At 43.1% G+C, this 19,666-nt stretch overlaps 1 protein-coding gene across 4 annotated transcripts in view; it reads left to right on the top strand.

Moving 5' to 3' along the window:
- Nucleotides 1-19,666, top strand: part of TTC29 (tetratricopeptide repeat domain 29) — a 357,304-nt gene that overhangs the window by 253,295 nt on the left and 84,343 nt on the right. For all 4 annotated transcript variants that reach the window (XM_012726796.1, XM_012726794.1, XM_012726795.1 and 1 more), the window contains 2 exons: nt 10,818-11,030; nt 17,011-17,096. In XM_012726796.1, the coding sequence (XP_012582250.1) occupies nt 10,818-11,030; nt 17,011-17,096 (299 nt within the window). The remainder of the gene's footprint in view (nt 1-10,817; nt 11,031-17,010; nt 17,097-19,666) is intronic.

Here is a 19,666-nt window from a genome sequence, read left to right as displayed (position 1 = left end):
GTCGGTCCTTCAGACTGAGCAGTGACTTTGAGTGCTCACGGCAACTGAGGTGTAAGCACGTGCGGACAGCAGACGTGTGCACACAGTTACTGAGCCTCTTCTCATGCGTGAGGCAGGTGACACTGTCCCCACGTCAGTCCTCGGGACCAGACTGACAGGGAGACTGGCACGGTCAGGACGCCACACCTCAGCTCTTCGGTTCTGCGCTTCCTTCCACCCCCCGAATCGGCATCTCTGCACAAAGCTTTGCTCAGCAGAGACTTCATAAGACTTGTCTGCTGGGGTTATTATTTATAACTGAAATGATAAAAGAAGGCTTCTGAAGTCGGGCTGGCACTGACAAATTAAAAAAAAAAACTGTGTTTCCTTCTCTCTGACCTCTGTTCTTTGCCAGTTAGTTCAAGCACTTGCCTTCACGGTCCTTCATCCAAGCTTCCCATGCAGTGGTCTGTGAGAACCCCCTTCCGTCAGGTGGTGCATGACTGCCTCATAAATTAGTCTCAACTGCCATGGTAGCCTCTCCAGGCTGCACGAACAAGGGATGGTTCTCGAAGGAAACTAAAACCAGAGGGCTGAGACCCTCTGAGCGACTTCCAGATGCAGGGAGCCAAGAGACGATTAGCAAACTTAGCGGGAACAGGCAGCGTTGCATGACTTTATGATGAAGCTTTCATCATGTGTCGAAATCCACATATGACGTCATCTCTCCAAAAATTGTGAGTGGGATCACCTAGAAGCGGAGGGGTGACGTGGGGTGGGTGTAGGTCTAGAAGGTATTAAGACTGGTGGGGAGAGTGGGCGGTCTGTTGGTTGAATGGATGGAAAGGGAAGATGATGTCCAGACAGTGTGGAAGAGACAGCTTCAGCATTCTGTACGGCTTGCAGGGGTCGAGAAAGCAGCAGACAGAACCTCATGCTCAGTGGATTTAGCTACTGGTAGCTACAGTCTGTGTCCAGGCTGTCTCACTTGGTAAGAAAAGTGCTACCACTGTAAATTGGAACAGGGTGCAGACAGTTTGCCAAAGAAGTGGGGGTATGAGATGAATATATAGGGGAAGAGCCAACCTCTCTAAACATTCATTTGAATAATTGTGAAGTACCAATACTTCTTAAAATACACAGCAAACAGAGCGTAGTCACGACTCCTTAAAGTAATATGTGTATTGTTAATGATGCTGCCAGTCATTTCAGTCACGGGGAAAGTCACGGGGTTGGGTTGCAGCCATAAATTGTGCCCTATCCTTTTATCTGTTCATTCCACTTTGAGAAAAATGTGTTTTGTAAAAAAGCTACAACAATGAAAATACCTATCAAAACATCTTCTAATATAGAAATAATCAAAGTATCCAAGCACTAGACAGATGGTTTAATGAGACACCCTTGCTCCCCCAATATTATATAGCCTTTTTAAATTTCATAAATGTGGTTATGAAAATATGTGATAAGAAAATAAGCTTGAATTACATGATTTAGATAAGCAGACAGATTCTATCCATTGCTTTACAACTGTGTGGGAAAATGTGCAGGGAAAGGAGAATAAAACTGGACCAAAGTTTTGATGAATGGTGTCATTGCTAGTAATTGGTAAGATTTCTCCCTGTAGAACATCATTTGTGCTGATATAGTAAATATTTTTGTCATTAAAATAAGAAAAATCTAAATGGCATGGTGCTTTGCCAAGTATCCTTTTTATGTTTTATCTAGTTTGGTTTTCAACATTCCTTGATCGTTGGGGAGAGTGTTAGGGTGACTGAGCACCCTGTATGCTGGCACCGGGGTGCCCCAGCACCCGTCCCTTGGGGTCAGGAAGCAGCACCACCGTACAAATGGTCACCCCAAATGCAGTGAGTGCAGCTTTGTGGTTCTGAACCTCTCACTTTATTCATGCATCGAACAATAGTGAGATAATAACGGCTTTGTTATTTGCTATTAATAGCTTCTGACAAGCATAATATGGTCATTTTGAGTTTTAAATGGCCTTGATTTTCTATTTAAATTGTTGTCATATTTTAAAATTTGTAGCAATGAAGCTTAAGCTTATACCGAAGGCTGCAAGAGAAAACCCATCACCCAAATAAGGTCCTCTCTGTGTTTGAAACCAGACTCACTGGTGGGCAACAAGAATATTCTGAGGGGCAAAAATAAGCAGATAAAATAAATACAACAACCGAGCAAAGCCCAACTCCGGCCACGCCTCCCGCTGCAGCAGAGTTGAGCACACCTTCTCGTGGTTCTCCTGTCCCCCTCTAGGTCCTTTCGCCCCAATACAAAAGCTCCTGGGGAATATATTTTCCTCTTGATCATTTAAAAGTCAATCTTATGTAATAGTCTCCTCCCTCCACACCCCCAACACATTTAAGCTATGTGTCTCAAAAGTCTTCGGAGGAAAGCTTTGCCAGCGGATTCTTTGGAAAAGCAAGCGTGTGATCGCATCCAGGTTCCAGGAATTATGTGAAGTTAAGCTGTTGGGGAGAAGTCCAGGGATGGCCACGGCCCCTCCGTTTCCCTACCCACCCCCATTCTCCTCCCCGCCCTCCCGCCCCCCACCCCCAGCATCTCTGCCCCCCCCAGCTCTCAAGCTGATATAGGTGAGGCTTACACTTCATTGCTTCATTCCTGGAGTCATTTCCAAAGCTGAATTTAGATAGTGGGTACAGGGAGGCGTTTTCTAAAGCTCCTCTGGCTAGCTTAGTATCAGAAACTGAGTCACAGTATTTCTGAACAGAAATTAACTTAATAGTTAAAAAGTTGGTTGTTTTTTTTCTTTCAAAAGTGAATCAGCCTTGTCCTTTCTACATAAATTGTCACTTTTGGCATGTCAGTTTATTCTCCGTTGACTGTGTACATGTTCCGAAGATCTTATAGTATTTAATGAAGAGATCCTTTTTAAGTATTGATAGCCACAAGAAAATTATACCATGTTTGATCTGTGTTAAAGAATCAAAGTCCAAGATCTTTGAATGGAACCCAGAATAAAAATGTAATTAGGCTATATCCCTAAAGTCTGATATATCTTTAAACAAGACTGCAAATGAAACTTTATTAGAGCTTCAAATGGATTATTTCATTGCCTCTTTTTCACATTCATTTTCTTCCCCTTCCCTTTCATGTCTGTGTTCCTGACAGCGCTGCTTGTATTTTACCTGTCTTTTGCAGGCTGTTTTAATTATTTACTGCTTAACGAGTAGCACAGAGAGGAAGTCTCGTTCAGAGGTGCCTGCTCTGCGGCGGATTTTTCTTTTTCAAAGCTTTGCAAGAAGGTCTGGCCACACTGAGCAGAGGGTTCCGGAGGAGCGATGTCCTCCTGCAGTCTGAGAAGGTGCCCAGAAGTAGGTCTCCAGCACTCCCCCTGGCCCAGAGCGAGTGGGACGCTGACGAAAGTTGCTATTTCCAGCCAGCGTCTTTGGTAGCTTTCATTTGCCTAAGTGATGCTGCTCCATAAGTTTAAGCTTTATTATTATTTTTTAAAGATTTATTTATGTACTTTAGCATAGAAAGACTAGGGTGCAGGCCAGAGGTATGAGGAGTAAGAGGATTCACCAGAGACAGAGTGGGGGGGAGGGGGCAGAACAGGCAGATCCACTGAAATACACTGCTGAGGGCAGCAAAGGAGAGACAGGAGAGTTCTGCAGCGCCCTGTGGGTCAGCTCCCTGGCTGGGAATGCAACTGTAGCTGTGATAGAGCTAAGACTTAACCCCTAGGCCACCAGGGAGGTTTAAGTATTCCTTTCAATAGGCCCATCCACGTTTGCTCTAACTGGCAAACTGAAAGAAAAAACAGATAGGCTGTCAGGAAATGCTAAAGTGTCAAAGCCTCAGGCAATGCGTAGCCCACACAGCTTGCAACCATACCCTGAGGTTGGCACTGCCCCCCTCAACCCACCCCCCACCCCCAACCCTAGATGTATGGGTGTGAATGACCAGTTATATCACCGGGTCGCAGCCACACTTCGGTCTCTGCCTTTAAGTTAAGCATTAGAGATACCGTGCCTGAGAAGGAGAATTACCGAAGGAAGCCAAAGCACCAAGGCCTGTGGGCAGCTAAGCTTGGCCGCCTGCCTGTGTGGAGGTTACTAGAGAGCTCATTTCCTCGTCTCCGTGTGTAGATAGTAGAGCATGCAGCAGTGTGCACACACATGCACACACATGTGCGCACACACATGCATGTGGATTTTTTCTGTGTAAGTGGTTATTTGAATCCATATGTTTTCTGTTAAGTGTGCATCCACGTACGTTGATGTGGGATCTGTGTACTCATGCATGCTCACAGGCAGGAAATGCATGTGTGTGTCTCATGCTTGGCACATAGGTACTCAGCTGACCTGACATTTCTCTCCATACTCCTACAAATAGATTATTCTCATGACGTTTTCGTGCTACTGAAAATGGCACCTGCTTGTCCATCAAAGCGACAATGTGGAGGGGAAAAGTTACTGATCGCTTCACTCACTCCCATCTCCCCTAAGTTAACCAATACTGGTCCCTTAGTGTACGTGCTTCCACACCGTTCTCTCGGCTCATACAAACATAATCAGAATGTGGCTGATTTGAAATCTTGAGCAATAGATAATCCAGATAAGAAGTACGTTGTCGAGTAAGTCCAGAATACTATAAGCCACGTGTTGATCTAACGTCGGTATTGGCTTTATTTCTCCTTGGACTTTTATGCGTGTCAGCACTTTTTGTATATTAAGATGAGGTGGGAAACATTAAGGTAAATCTGAACGTGAAGAAAAGAGTAAACTAAGCTCTTCGAGGTGTCTATTGGTTGGTATTAATTTCCTATTGTTCAGGCATTACACAGGTGCTCACATTACTAGTTTACATTTTAAGTTATTTGAATGCTTTCTAATTGTGAGCATTTAAAAGCAAGGCCATCTCATGCTTATTCCTTACAAATTACAAACCTTGGCTAGAAACCAGCTGTCTGGGGTTTATCATGACCTGGAGCCATTAAGTTTGTGCACTGCTCATGATACTCACCACAATCCTGCCATCTTTGAAAATCAGCCAGCCGCCATCGATAACAGTCCCTCCAAAATTATAGAAGTCCAGGCAACCTTCTGGGCTGTAGAAATTCACTCACTTGTGTCACCAACATCAGCTGTAAACTGCTGGTGAGTTTCGCCCATAGCTGTCTTCCTCGAATCCTCGCTATGGCTGTCTAGTTTCGTGACTGATGCGTCTCCGTGGGGTGTGGTATATCCTCACTAGGTCCATCTGAAATCTTGGCCCAGAAGGATACAACATCCCCCTTTAAAAATAACATCTTAAATTTCTTGCGATCACCCATTGGAGCTACTCAAAAATCATGGGTACATTTTGTCTCCAGTTTGTTAGGGACGCAGTTCAGTTACAGACCAAAATCTTTGTTTTCCAGCATTCCACTTTACAATGATATGCTCAGGGTTATAGCACAAAACAAATCTCCCCTGACAAGAGATTCACCCTTGATCCTTTCCACTGGGAAGTGTGACAAACCCTTCATATTTCAGCATCTATAGTGCCTCTGTAATGCTCATAATTGAATGTAAAAACTGAAAGATAATATAAATTGCTCCTGCAGTTAACGGAAATGGAAAGCATTGTCTCTTGTTTTTACAAAAGGGCAGTAACAGTGTTTTCTTTTGGCTACTGTTCAGTGTTGCTTCTAGCAGATTTTATGTCAGTGTCATACAAAATAGTAACTTAATACCAAAGATGTCCAGTAGCTCTAGATTGAAATATAATACAATATGCATAAAGCTTTATTGTTCCTTTAGGTTGTAGTTTTAAACTAAAGTGGAACATTTCCCTAAATTCCTCAACAAATGTGCCCAATTGAGAACTAAGTATGCTTAAGACTTATGTCAGTGCTGCTGAAAAAACTGGTCTTATAGACCTGTCAGATTATTTTCATGCAATTGTTTCTCTAGCATTATTTTTACTGGCAAGTGTACAAGTTGATAGAAAAAGAAATAATTAGCTCCTTTCAGAATTGCTGATGTCTGGGAGATCGAGCAGGCCAGCCTGTGCATCTTAGAGAGGGTGGCATTTTAAGTTACCTGACTAATACCAGGAGCCATCTTGGGCCATAATTAACACCTTGCCTAATTAATGTCAGGTCTAGACCATCAGGCCTCATTGATGGGTATTATTTTATTCAAACTTGCTTTTCAGCCTTATTATGTTGCCAACTTTAGATTGGTGTGCTGTTTTCTTAAGTGGAGCAACTTCTTTTTTTTTTTTTTCCTCCCCTTTCTTTTTTTCTCTTCCCTCCCCCTTCAAGTAATCAATGCACTGCTGAATGAGTTCATTTTAATGCACTCAATCATGCCTCTAATGTTCGTAGCTTACGGGCGCAAGCATCAGTAATGCAGGAATGTTATATGGCTTTAGTTTGGGCCATTTCATAAAATATTCATGGAATCAAAAATGTGCATCAAAATAGCGGCTGGGAGAATTACATTTATGTTCCTGCTTTTATGGCAGCTTCACATTTAAACCCATTTGTGTTAATATCTAGTCAATCTTCCTACTTTAAAAAAAACTAAAATGGGAGAGATCATATACATTCTCCTTTGCTTAATATTTGTTCTAGACATCTGCTGTGATACAACAAATATCTATAAACTTTCAGAGCTGGTTGTGCAGGGAAAGAGGGGTACGCAACAATTTGGGTCACACCCACATTTATAGGATGTTATTTTCTCGACATAGCGCTTGTCTTCACTGTGTACCAAGTGTTTTGCTGTTGACAGTATTGTTGGTCTTTTGCTGTTGTTTTAATAAATGGATGGGGTTCCTGTTTGTGTGCGTTTTCGTGAAGGGAAACTCCTTTGTAGTCATTTTAAGAGGGCACTTACTTTTAGGTGCAAAACTATAAATGCACACCAACCTCCTTGTTTTTGTGAGTGTCATATAATTGTTTCGAAGAAAAAGAAAAGGAAAAAGAAGCCCAAGGCTAAGCTTCTGGAGCCCTCCCTGGACTAAAGTTTCATACCAGTGTTCACATGTCTCCAAAGATGTGATTTCTGATAACTCCACATGTTACTGAGAGAAATTGATTACTGATGGTATTGGTGGAAAGCCATCTGAGTTGCCCCAGCAAAATATTTTGTTTCCATTCTCTTCTTAGATTGGCTTGAAACAGTAGTGGGCTCTGGATGTTTGCCTGGCCTAGAACCATGCATTCCAGGCGCTTTGTGAGCTTTCGCTCCTTAGGGTGGTCTTCATCTCTGCCGCCCTGTGGACGCCACTACTCAGTGATATGAAGAGTCACCACTAATGCCTGGTACAACCCGACAAAGCTGATGCCCCGAGGGGCCCTTTTGATCTGCATCTTCTAGAGACCTTCTTTGTCCTGTCTTGCTCTCAGGTTGAGATACCATGGTATAGCCATTCTTCTCTCTGGCCTCTTCCTGGGGAATATAATGTTAGTAATTCCAGAGGATAGTTATCTAGACCCGGGTCCCTCCACAAGGTGGGCAGTAGGTTCTGAAATCTCACCTGGTTCTGGTACATTAAAGCTTATTTGTTTCCATGGATAGATTGTCTAGCAACACCTTGAACTTGCAACATGGTGTTATGAGCCAAATTTCAAAATCTGGTTCTTGATCTTCACTTATATTTAGATTTGACTTTGTTAAGATTTTCACTGCATTGATGACTTTTGATACTATTTCTCTCCAGTATATTATTAGCCTTGAAATTTTCAAATAAAGGCATGTGTACTATGCCTCAATGACTAGATAGTCTTAATATTAATATCAGAGTCTTGATATTAATACGCAGAATCTTGAAAGTCATATTCACAGTTGGAACTATAAAGAGGATGGAAATCATATCATTGATAATCATGCTTAAAGGAAAATATTTGCATATTTAAATTACTCTGCTCCCTTCATAGTATAGACATATATTTTAATATTTTTAAATCAAATATTATACTATAGTGTAATACATACTTGCAGATTCTACTAGTCTTTAGAAGCTGTTAGGAAGGCATTTGTGTGCTGATGGTCACTGGGATTAGATCCTAGCTCACATATGTACTCATGCCAAATAATTTTTAGAAATAAATGAATTTCCATATCTGAGAAGAACCAAAAAACTGCTTCTCTGTGTACGTACCTTGGCTTAAAATAGTGCCAGAAACTCTAGTGCCTTGATCTGTGGCAAAAGTGATTAAGGAAGGGGAAGTGAAACCATGAATAGTTAGGTATGGCCACAGACGACTAAGTCTGAGACCCCCAAGGAATTCCAGGGGCCTCCTGGTGTTACTACATGTTTTAGATTAAAGTGGGGAATTTGTGTGCTGGCCCACAGCTGCTGATACATCAGCTCCCCCAGAAGAGACCAGTCAGAAGCACACTAGGGGCTGACCTCTGTGCTTTCATGTTAGGGGCTATCTGGGATCCCCTGGGGAACATCATAAAATTATGGAAGTATTTAGAGGAGACTAGAAATCACATAACTCAAGCCTCACTTTTTATGAAAGACTTATGTACAGAGGCCACACTTCTAACACCCATGTTTCTGACTCTGGTCTTGTCTAGCATCTGATACAGTAGAACCAGGGGCTGTGTGGATTTTAAATCCTAAACATCCTTTTAAGTTATTTGAGTCATTTAGCCTTTGTAAGCCTGTTTTCCCTTTAGTGTAAACGTAATAATTATGTTTACCACACTAGGTAAGATAATATATGAGGAAGAACTTGGACTAAATGTGTGACCTGTTCTCTTCTGGTAGTGAGCATCTCAGGAGACCTCAAGCAGACCCTTGGCCAGTGATCAGAAGCTAAAAACAGGACATTGATTCTAGCCTCCAAAGCTCTAACAAAAATAAGATTCAGTTAGAAGGCTACTTCTCAACGGCCTTCTGTAGCGCTCAGGGAGCCACTCCGCACCGGGGAAGCCAGTGTCCCCAGAAGCTCACCTACGCCGCTCACTCCTGCTGGGACTGCCTGTGCAGGACGCCTGAGGGGTGCTCCGAGGAGAGACAGGTGTCCGTGGGTTGTAGGCACAGCCCACCTTTTCTGCACTCTTCCTCACCTTCAGCCCTCTCCCCACTTCCTCCCTCTTGCCTTTCCCCCCTTCCTTCCCAGCCTTCCTCCCTCCTATCACCTCTTTTTTCCTCCTTAGGTAAAACCCTGGGAGAGACTATCAGTCCTCAGGAACTATTTGCATAATGACACGACACCTCATCTGCATCTCATCAGACACCTCATCTGCATCTCATCGAGACTCTTGGACTACCTGAGCTTCCCCTCCTGATTCACCTCCTGAATTCTCAGTGAATCTGTTAACTCCCCCACACCTCTGGACTCTCTCCATCCGATGACTCTGTGTGATCACAAGTGCTATTGGGTTCTTCCTATTCTCCTTACAGTCTATTCCCGCCCCCCCCCCCAGAACTATCTAGTTTACTCATAGTCCCCTATTCTATTGTTCCCTGTTCACAAGGCCAAAGAGAAATGTGTGCCTGTGCCTTATGAATAGGTGGATGCTGGGTAGGGAAGAAAAGGACTCATTATACACTTTTTAGGGATACAGAGCTATACTTCACAGGCAGAAATATAGTTAACAGAGGAAGCATAACCCACATATGTCAGTGTTCCATTTGAGTTTTCCAAAAAATGAGGGGCAGGGGTATTTGGGGGAAAGGTGTTTCTGGTCAGAGGGACTTCAGGAGTCATAAAAAATTATGCCTGCTTTTGTGGGAAGTCAGGAAAGAATTGTAAGATAGTTTAGAACGGTGATCAACCTTGAGTACATGTATCAAAAGGTAAAAGAGGATCAGGGATTATTATTATTTTTAGATTTATGCATACAGAACTGGCGTACAGGCCAGAGGTGTAGGGGCAGTGAGAGGATTCACCAGAGAAACAGTGGGGAGCAGAACAGGCAGATCGACAGTACACAGTACACAGTTGAGGGGAACAGCGGGTGAGACAGGAGAGGTCTGCTGCACCATGTGGGTCACCTCCAGGGCAGGGATCGAACTTGCAATGAAGTGGCCATGGTCTGGCTTAGCTTCGCAGTATGGTGCCCCAACCCACTGGGCCACCAGGGAGGGCCCTGGGGAATTACTTTTAAGATAACTTCTATTGTGTATTTCTTATTACAAAATAAATATTCTTGGATGATAGAACCATTAGTCACTACCAGTAATCAGAAAGGAAGTCCCCACCCATCACCCATCTAGCACTGATTATGTTTTGTAAATGTTTTCTGATGTTTCCCAGTATTTTCGCTTATTTAAACACCACCTGTCCATGTAATGAAATATTCTATAATATCGGTGTCTTTCTAGCCTTCCTATCCTGTGGCAGTTTCATAGTACAGTTTTATAAACAGCCTGCAGGACGCATTCCCGGTCTGTATCTCTGTTGCTGGGCTCTCAGTTGGCGTGTGCCGCAAGGGTTCAGACTTCCTTTGCTGAGGTTTTGTACGGATTATTTGCTGATTATCCACCGCTGCTGGGTTTCTCGATGAATACTGTTCTTGCTGTTCACGTGTATTGCTGTTTGCTGAGAGAACCCTGGTTTACGACGCTGTATGCATGTGATTTGCAGGTGCAAGTTCACACCTCTGGTATATGTTACCGCACCAGATCACCACGGAAAAACCCGTAGTTCCCCACTGCAGACCAAGGCGCCCTCTCACCTCACTGCTCCCTACATCCCACTCCCCACCCCCCAACCCCGTCTCAAGTCTATACTCATCTCCCCTAAACCCCCGCTCCCGCCCCTTTCATAAAGTATACGATGTACGCAAAAATTTTGAAAATATGCTCTGGCCTGTGCTTTATATTTACGAATGGCTTTTATTCTTCAGGTCAGCTTCTGGAAGCCGCTGAGCATTATGAAGCCTTTCATCAATTGACGCAAGGGCGGATATGGAAAGATGAGACAGGTCTCTTTCTCAACTTGTTGGCCTGTGAGAGTCTCCTGAGGACGTACAGATTACTCTCAGACAAAATGCTGAAAAATAAAGAATACAAACAGGCCATCAAAATTCTAATAAAAGCTTCGGAAATAGCCAAAGAAGGTGGGTGGAAAGAACACTGCTCGCTTTAATGGGCAGACGCGGCTTCTCCCGAGAGTGGAGTAAAAATCTTCAAGCGTTTGGGTGATTATTTCCTGTGAAATGCAAAGACAAATGCCATCAATATACTTTGAGATTTCACTGTGAAACAGAGGTGCCTTAGTGCTGACAACCAGAAACCCATTAGTTTCCTGAGAATGTTAGCTCCAAAATTACTACCCTCTGAGAGGAGTGTTATAAAACAAGGAACGTGTGAGCGGGCTAAGTCATCTGCAAAAGTTGAGGGGTGTGTGTGTGAATGTGTGTGCGCACACTGTGTGTAGGTGGGACGGATGTCATGTCTCTATCACCTGACACATCTTTCATTGTTCATAAATTTCCTTAGTGAAAGGTAATAGGGAAGTCATGATACATGAGAAGTTGGGAGTAACAGGCAGATGGAGTGCAAATACGTGGTAGAGTAGGCACCTGCCAAGGTCACAGCGTGGCCTCTGGCCTGGCAGCAGCCCAGCAGCATTGACAGGGTGCTCCCGGGAAACCACCCATCCCAAGCTGTGGGTCCACAGGATCCCCAGGTGATTCCTGGGCGCACTTACAAACAGCGAGAAAACTGTGTGAGAGCTGACCGGGGGCTTCATGTTCTGTGTCATTTGCATATGTATCAAATATAAAGGGAAAATGAGGCACCTACACTCACAAGGTTGTCTGCTATGAAATGCAGGATATTTTATTACTGCGTAAGCTTATTAGGAGTGCAGGTTTTTCATGAAGATAGCAGTTATGCTTTTTAACTAATCTTCATTTTCCTTTTTTTTGTGTTTTTGATATAACGAGGCTTCTGCTACTCAAAATCAAGAAAATTTACTCCTGCATGTTATTCTGCATTTGATTGTTCTTTTAGTGCCTGTATTTGTGTGTGCGTGTGTGCGTGGTATGTTATAGAACCTTCTCACTTGTATGTGGCTATCCAGTTGACTTGCTACCATTTGTTGAAAACACTATTCACTCCCAGTAAGTATTCTTGGGAGCCTTGTCAAAAATTAATTTACCATAAGTATGTGAGTTGTTTTCTGGGCACTTAGTTCTATTGATCTAAATGGCTATTCCTGTTCCACTCCTATATAGACTTGATTATCATAGTCTCATAGCACATTTTTGAAAGTGAGGAATGTGATTCTTCCAACTTAGTGAATTAATTTCCCAGTTACAAGTGAGATCTTTCCCCTTCATTTTCAAATTGCTCATCGCTTGTGTTTAGAAATAAAATTGCCTTTTGTTTATTGATGCAATCTTGCTAAACTTGTTTATTAGCTTTGATGGTTTCTTTCAGATTCCTTAATTTTTTTTAATATATTAGATCGTGTCTCCTGAAAATATATTAACATTTTCATTTCTTCCTTTCTGATCTTGATGCTGAAGCGTGGTAGAAAATGACACCCCCAAAAAACACACTTTGGCATAAAGAATATTTTGAGCTAAAGGTACTTAAAAAACAACAGGACAGTAAACAACATTTTAATCTCCCTCAGTTTTCTGCAAACAGAAAATTAAATACTGACTATTGAAAGATGCTGCCCCTAAACTATGAAAATAGAAACTTCCTGTATTGGGGGGTCAGAGCCAAGAGAATTCTGCAGAAACAGGCCTTTTGCTAAAACGATTCTTATTTTCCTTTAGTTTCCCTGCATCGATAGTTACTTTTCCACGATTGTTTCTCTTTGTTCGACCTAAACATATATTTTCACCATTTCATTTCTCTCTTCATTCTTTGTAAAGGGCTCCGTGTCTCCTAAATCCTTAATAAATTTGTATAATTTTTTTTCTGCTAATCTATTCTATGTCAATTTAATCTCAGCTCTGGCTCAAACTCCAGATGATAAAGGTAAAAAAAAAATCCTATTCTACAAATGCCTTTTCTTTTTCTTCCCTGATTGCCCTGGACAGCGAAGTACAGTACTAAATACAGTGAGATTCAAGGACCATCTCTGTCTCATCCTGACCTTAGAACAAAAGCTTCAGTCTGTTATTTTATCAGCTGTGGGTGTTTTGTAACCTGTTTAACAGGTTGAGGAAGTTCCTTTCTATTTTTGTGTTTGTTGAGAGTTTTTGATCTCCAAAACAGATTGAACTTTTGTTAAATACTTTTTTCTGTCTCCACTGAAATTAGCTTGTGGTTTATGCCTTTTCAATGAACTTGGTATAGTACATTGATTGACCTGTGTTGAACCAACTGTGCATACCTTGGATAAATTCCACTCCATCTTCTTTTCTTTTTACACACTGCTGGGTGCAGTTTGAAAACATTTTATTGAGAGATGTTATAGCTATATTCATAAAGGAAGTTTTTTTGTTTTTTTAGTTTTCTTGTGATACCTTCATGTCATTTCATGTTACAATATTACTGGCTAATATTACCTATTTGGGAAGTGTTTTTAAATAATTTTTGGATGAATAGTACTGATAATCCTTTAAATATTTGGTAAAAATCACTAGTAATGCCAGATGAGTCTGGGCTTTGTTTTTCTGTTTTTAATCTAGCTAGGGGTTTGTGGATTTTTGTTGACAATTTCAATGAAACCATTTCTTAAACTTTCTCTATTGTCTTTCTGTTTTCTGTTTCATTTATGTACACCCAAGTTTTTATTCTTTCTTTTTGCTTTGGGTATAGTTAGACTTTCTTTCTCCTGTCTTTTTTTTAAGGTTGAAAAATGTTACTTATTTTTGAAAGTAGGGGATTATAATTACACACGTCCTTCTATATACGCCTTTGGCTGGGTCCCACAGTGTGGGGCTGTAGTATTACCGTATTTTTTCTGATTTATTTACTTATTTATTGTTTATGCTGAGCCCTGCACCCCACATCCATCTGCTGCCCCACTGGGGTTGCATATTTTATTTTCCTATCTAGTTACATAGGAATTTATTTAATCCCCATGTAATTGTGAGCTTCCCCAATTTTTCTGTAATCTAGCTGTAACTTCACTCTCTTGTAATACCCTTTTTCAGTGGCACAACCACCCTGACATCTGTACTTAGTACACTGAAACCTGATTATTTTTCTCTGAACCTTCACTTAACACTCCCAGTTCCTCTTGCCCTGCTTTCATTTTGCCCCTGAGAACTTACCACCCTACAACTTAGCACGCAATTTATTGTGTCTGTTGTTTATTTTCTGTCTCTGCATGCTATGCTGTAAGCTCCCCAGAGACAGAGTGTGCTGGCTGAGCTACTGCTGTATTGTGCCTGGTCGGGCTGTGCGTGGCTCACAGTAGGTCCTCAACACATTTTCATTGAACAGATGAGTGGGTTACTCTGTATTAACTAAACAACAAATGGAAATGTCAGGGCACATTTCTGTGACGCATTCAGTTCTCTCAAGTGCGCTGTTGCTCTCCTCTCCCCTGCCTGAGGTCCTCTCTTTTGATTGTCTAGTAGATAATCTAGAGAGCCTTAGACCTTGAATATAAAGCATGATGTTTTCTTTAAGATAAATGACTGTTGGTCCCTCCCTGGTGGCACAACGAGTTAGGACGCAGCACTGCAAGCTGGTCTCAGCCGCTTCAGTGCGAGTTCAATCCCCGGCCCCGGAGGTGACCCACATGGCGCGGTGGATCTGTCTAGCCCGCTGCTCCCCTCAGCAGTGTGCTTCGTCGATCGGCCTGTTCTACTCCCCACTCTGTCTCCCGTGAGTCTTCTCACCACCCCTGCACCTCTGGCCTGTATGCATAAATAAATAAATCTTTTTTAGAAGATGATAAATGGGGCTCTCCTTGGCAGTGCAATGGGTTAAAGCACCGCATTCTGAAGCTCTCCAAAGCCACTGCGGCAGGAGTTCGATCTCTGGTCAGGGAGCTGGCACGGCAGACCTCTCCTGACCCGCCCGCTGCTCCCCTCAGCAGTGTACTTCATCCATCTGCCTGTTCTGTTCCCCACTCTGTCTCTGGTGAATCCTCTTACTCACCACACTTCTGGCCTGTACCCCAGTTCTGTAAGCATAAATAAAATAATACATTTTTTTAAAAAATGATAAATTACGATTGACTTGGGTTGCAAAGCCAGTAGTAACTTAACCCATTCAAATAAACCACACAGCATAAACAGTATTTCTCCCTCTTTTATTGTTAAATATCTCTGTCCCTCAACTTTAACAGTGCTGACATTTTCCTCCATTATTTTGTTGTTTTCACTTTAACATTGCCTCAGTAAGCAGGGAAAGTTGTCATACTTAAGTTTTATTTTAAATGTAATTTTTTTGTTAGTTGATGGGTATGGCCCAGCTATTTCAATTAAGTTACTGCAAAAACTGTCTATAGGGTAGAATTTTCTTTCTCTCGCTTCCTTTTTGCTGGGCTGTTTTTTCCATAAAACTAGATGCAGTGATGATCTGGTTTCAGCACCGGTCATTGCTTTAACACAGATGCACAAGTTCCAATCACAGTCAGCTTTTAATTACCCAACGGTTAACCTCATAAACTCTTCATCCTCCTCATCCTCTCCTGCTCTACCCCCCCCCCCAGCCCAACACTCATAATCCAATAGCGAGAACAGTTAAAGCCCAGATGAATAAAAAGTTACACTTCTCCAGACTGACTCACTGGCACCATCAACTTTGCTGCAGTAAGATCTTGAGGGTGTGATTCCCTGCAATTGGTAAAATTGTTAGAGTAGAAAAAATTGCCATTGCTGGCATTCGCCATCCTATTTTCTCAGGCTTCTGATTGAGCCACTGTTTCATGAGTGGCAATTCAGTGAGTAGTGAGCTTCTTGCAGCAGTGAGAATTGCTGCTCCTGTGAAATCCATCATGGTCAGAGTGCAGAGTTCAGAAACCTGAGGATACTTCCTTCCAAAATCAAAAACAAAGGTGAAGGGTGAATCCGCCCGTGTTTGCATTACCCTGGAGTTAGAAGTCACTGAAATATCAATGCTTCTAAGAGTAGAAAAAGGATAGCATTCTTCATAAAAGTGAGAACCTGTAGTGGTTCTTACAAGTATATTAGATGTGCATGTTATAGTTCATACATAAACGTAAGCAAATTACATATTAGATAGTACGATGTGTGTCTGGTTGAACCACATTCCACACTTCCACATTTTGCTTTTGGAGGGAATTTGGTAATTCCAGGAATAAGGCATAATATGTAGGGATTAGAAAAACAGTTCCTCTTGTAAAGCTGATGAAAAGCACTGCCTAAGAAAAGCAATGTGTGTTTAGATTTCAAAATGTACTTGGAATTTTGTTGCAAGAGTCAAGACTTCTTAGTCATTTTCAGGAAAGTTTGAACCCACCACTTTTTTTTTTTTAAAGATTTGTTTATTTATGCTTACAGAACTGGGGTACATGCCAGCGTTGTGGTGGGTGAGAGGATTCACCAGAGACAGAGTGGAGAGCAGAATAGGCAGATCTACTGAAATACACCACTTAGGGGAGCAGCAGGCATGTTGAGATGTCTGCTGAGCCATGTGGGTCAGCTCCCCTGTGCTGCAGTGACTTCAGAGAGCTTCATAGTGCAGTGCTTTAACCCATTACGTCACCAGGGAGAGCCCTGAACCCATAGCTTTTAAGTTACACCTCGTTAAAATGACAGCACCTTGATTTGCTAGTTATCTGCCCCTTTAGCAACTTAGCCCAGTGCCAGTCTGTGTGTGTGTGGTGGTGGGGGTGGGGGTGGGGAGGGTTGTGTGTGGTAGGGTTCAACATGGTGGAACCATATAGAAATCACATGTGACCGTCAGAGTGATCACGCAGGGCCCTGCATGGGGAGGGAATGCCTCGTAATTAAACAGCTTACTGTTCTCACTCTCACGTCTGTGATCCAGGTAAATTGTATACGCACAATCAGTCTTCTCGGTACACAGGATTCAGTGATAAGCGTGTTAAATTAAACGTGTTAAAATGAATTTCTACTATGTGAAAAAGCAAAGATTCTGTTGGTTGTAATAAATCAGTTGTTTAATGTTTAATTTTGGACATTTTCACTTTAGGAAATGACAAAAAGATGGAAGGACAAGCTACCTATTACTTGGGCTTAGCATACTTGGCCTCTGGAGAGTATGAGACAGCGTTAACAGTAAGTTGGCGTGAACTGCTAATTGTCATTTTTCATTTTCATTTATTTGCCTAACTTGGGTTTTATTAAATTACCACCGCTTTGTGAGACTGTGTGACCCCGAGGTGCAGATCACCCCTGCCCTCGTTGTTTGCCACCTGCAGCTCTTCCTCTGGAAGCCTCAGTTGTACACTCAGACCGCATTGCCTGTTACCAGGCCAACAGAATGCTAGTGCGCCTGGTATTTGTGCATCTACCTGTGGAGACTAAAGCAGAATAGCAACATTCTGGAAGCATATAAAATGGTTTTATTACTTATACAAGGCGGTGTGTAGTCAGTTGTCATGAAATGCGTTAGGGAATGCGGAAATTAAATGTATGGAGTGATGTGACCCCTCCACCCCCATATCACCAAGGCCAAGAAGAAATGGGCTTCAATGACAGCAAAAGGTAAATAATGCTAAAAAATAAATAAATAAAACTTGTAAATTTACAATCTGAGCTGTTTGGAAACGAATGTTCTCATCAGGCAATAGACTGGCCTTCAGTGCGTGAGGTAGATGGCGATGGGGAAGCAGGGGGAGAAGCAACCTGCCCCCTGATAAAATCAGTGCTCCCCCTGTTTCATGCCCAGGCTTGACTCAGGTGGCCCCAACAGACAAATGTCAAGCGCTCTCTTTTATGTCATAAGATGATTAGAAGAGATACTTTATATAATATTTTAAGATTTCCTACTGGGGCTGTAATGCACCTTTGATAATTATTAGCTTTTATTACCTTTATACTAATCTGTGTTTCTGGATTTGGTAGTAGCAGCAGCAGCCAAGATGGGAGGGAGGAAGTAGATTCCAAAGTTCCGATGGGCTTAGCAATGGACTGAATGTGGGAGGTCGGGGGACATGCCACGCGGACTTGGGGCGCCTGGCTGAGGAGCTGGGCGAGGCTGCTGTCATTGCTGGGGAAGGGAATGCTAAGGGACACCCAGACCTTGGGGAGTAGGGGGGTCACTTCTGAATTTGAGGGTTTCTTTGGATATCCAAGCAGACATGAAATCATCAATTATCTAAGGGTGTAGAGCTCCAGAAGGCATCTAGCTAGACAAAAATTTGGAATATATATATACACTTGTGTGTTTCTGGCATACTGAAATCTAGGAGGAGATTTCCTGAAAGTGGATAGTTGATAGTAAAAAAAGACTAAGATCTAGGGCCAAGCTGGGTGAAGGGAGGACCCGGGGGTTCATCAGGCAGGGAGGAGGAACAGCAGAAGTAGAGGGACAGGCGCTCTCACATAAGGCCCAGAGAGCGGCGCGTCAGAAAGACGCAGTGGACAGACCCCTGCGTCCATCGCACTTTTGGGGGTGAGGGGAGAGGGCCTTCCTGCAGTAGCACTTGCAGCACTTCTCCACACCCCAGAAGGTACCCCGATGAGAGCGAGCTAGTTCCGTCTTGTCCGATAGTTCTCCAGCCAGAGTGAGGCCCTGAGGAGCAGGCAGGCCGCCGCTCACGGCCACGGCCACCCTCCATGGCCTCGTGGTCACGGTGAACCACGTCTGTCTTAGAGCCCACGTCTTTCTGGAACAGGGCGCACCTTGCACAGAGGACTTCCCGGAAACACGTGACCCACAGGTGGAGCTGTGGGTGCCAGGAAGGCTCTGTGGTAGGGTCTGGACACAAGACACCAACACCGAAGCGGGGAAGGCATCATGGTGTCAGCTGTCACACAGAGGCAGGAGCAGTGGACTTCGCCCATCTGCCTGTCCTGCTCCCCACTCTGTCTCTGATGAGTCCTCTCACTGCACCTGCACTTCTGGCCTGTACCCTAGTTCGGTATGCATAAATGAATCTTTTTTTAAAAAATGCATTTACTACCTAACCTACCGGACATCAGGTTTTCCTTGCTGGCCGTAAGTGTGCGTGGGACACCAACGTACATTTTTGCCACATTATCTGACTAGTGGAGTTTATTGGCCACTCGCTGAAAGTGCAAACCAGGACAGGCAAAAGCGTGTCCCCAGGCCCTGTCTGGTATTCACAGCAGAGCCCTGCCACTGGCCCACATTGATTGGAGGTGGGGTGGGGGGTTGGGGGGGGGGGGGTCTCTGCTGTTGCTGCCCAGCCTCAAGAGGGAGCTGGGAGCATATGTCAATAGTCCCCGAGGAGAGCAAGACTCTAAGTGTAGTTTCTACTAAATACATGTCACTTTGGTACCACCATGAAGACAGGCGATCCTCAGCTGAGCGATACTTTTGACTAGAAACTGTTAGAAGTGAGACCAGGCTGTGGTTCACCCTGAAGAAGGAACACTTTGATGCCGTAGCCAGTAACCTTTATGGAGTATCTGTACAAAGTGCCTGCTCTACACATTGTTTCCTTAGCTGTAATTTAGTAAATTTATTATATGGAAGTTACATAATAATTTATGTTTGTGTTAGCATGTACGCTTATAATGGAAATATGATAAACCAGCCTTTTATGGAAACATTTTTATCATCATAACTTCTACTTGGCCTTTAATCAAACAGTCGGGGAGGGTTGGGTTATCTGTTGAGAGCTGCTCGCTGTGCCGTGCTCACTGCAGGGAGGCACCGC

The sequence above is a fragment of the Condylura cristata genome, unplaced genomic scaffold (genome assembly GCF_000260355.1).
Source record: "Condylura cristata isolate star-nosed mole 26May11 unplaced genomic scaffold, ConCri1.0 scaffold00018, whole genome shotgun sequence".
In the NCBI taxonomy this organism is placed as follows: domain Eukaryota; kingdom Metazoa; phylum Chordata; class Mammalia; order Eulipotyphla; family Talpidae; genus Condylura; species Condylura cristata.
The sequence above is the reverse complement of the archived record's forward strand: the minus strand, read 5'-3'. Positions and strand labels throughout refer to the sequence as shown.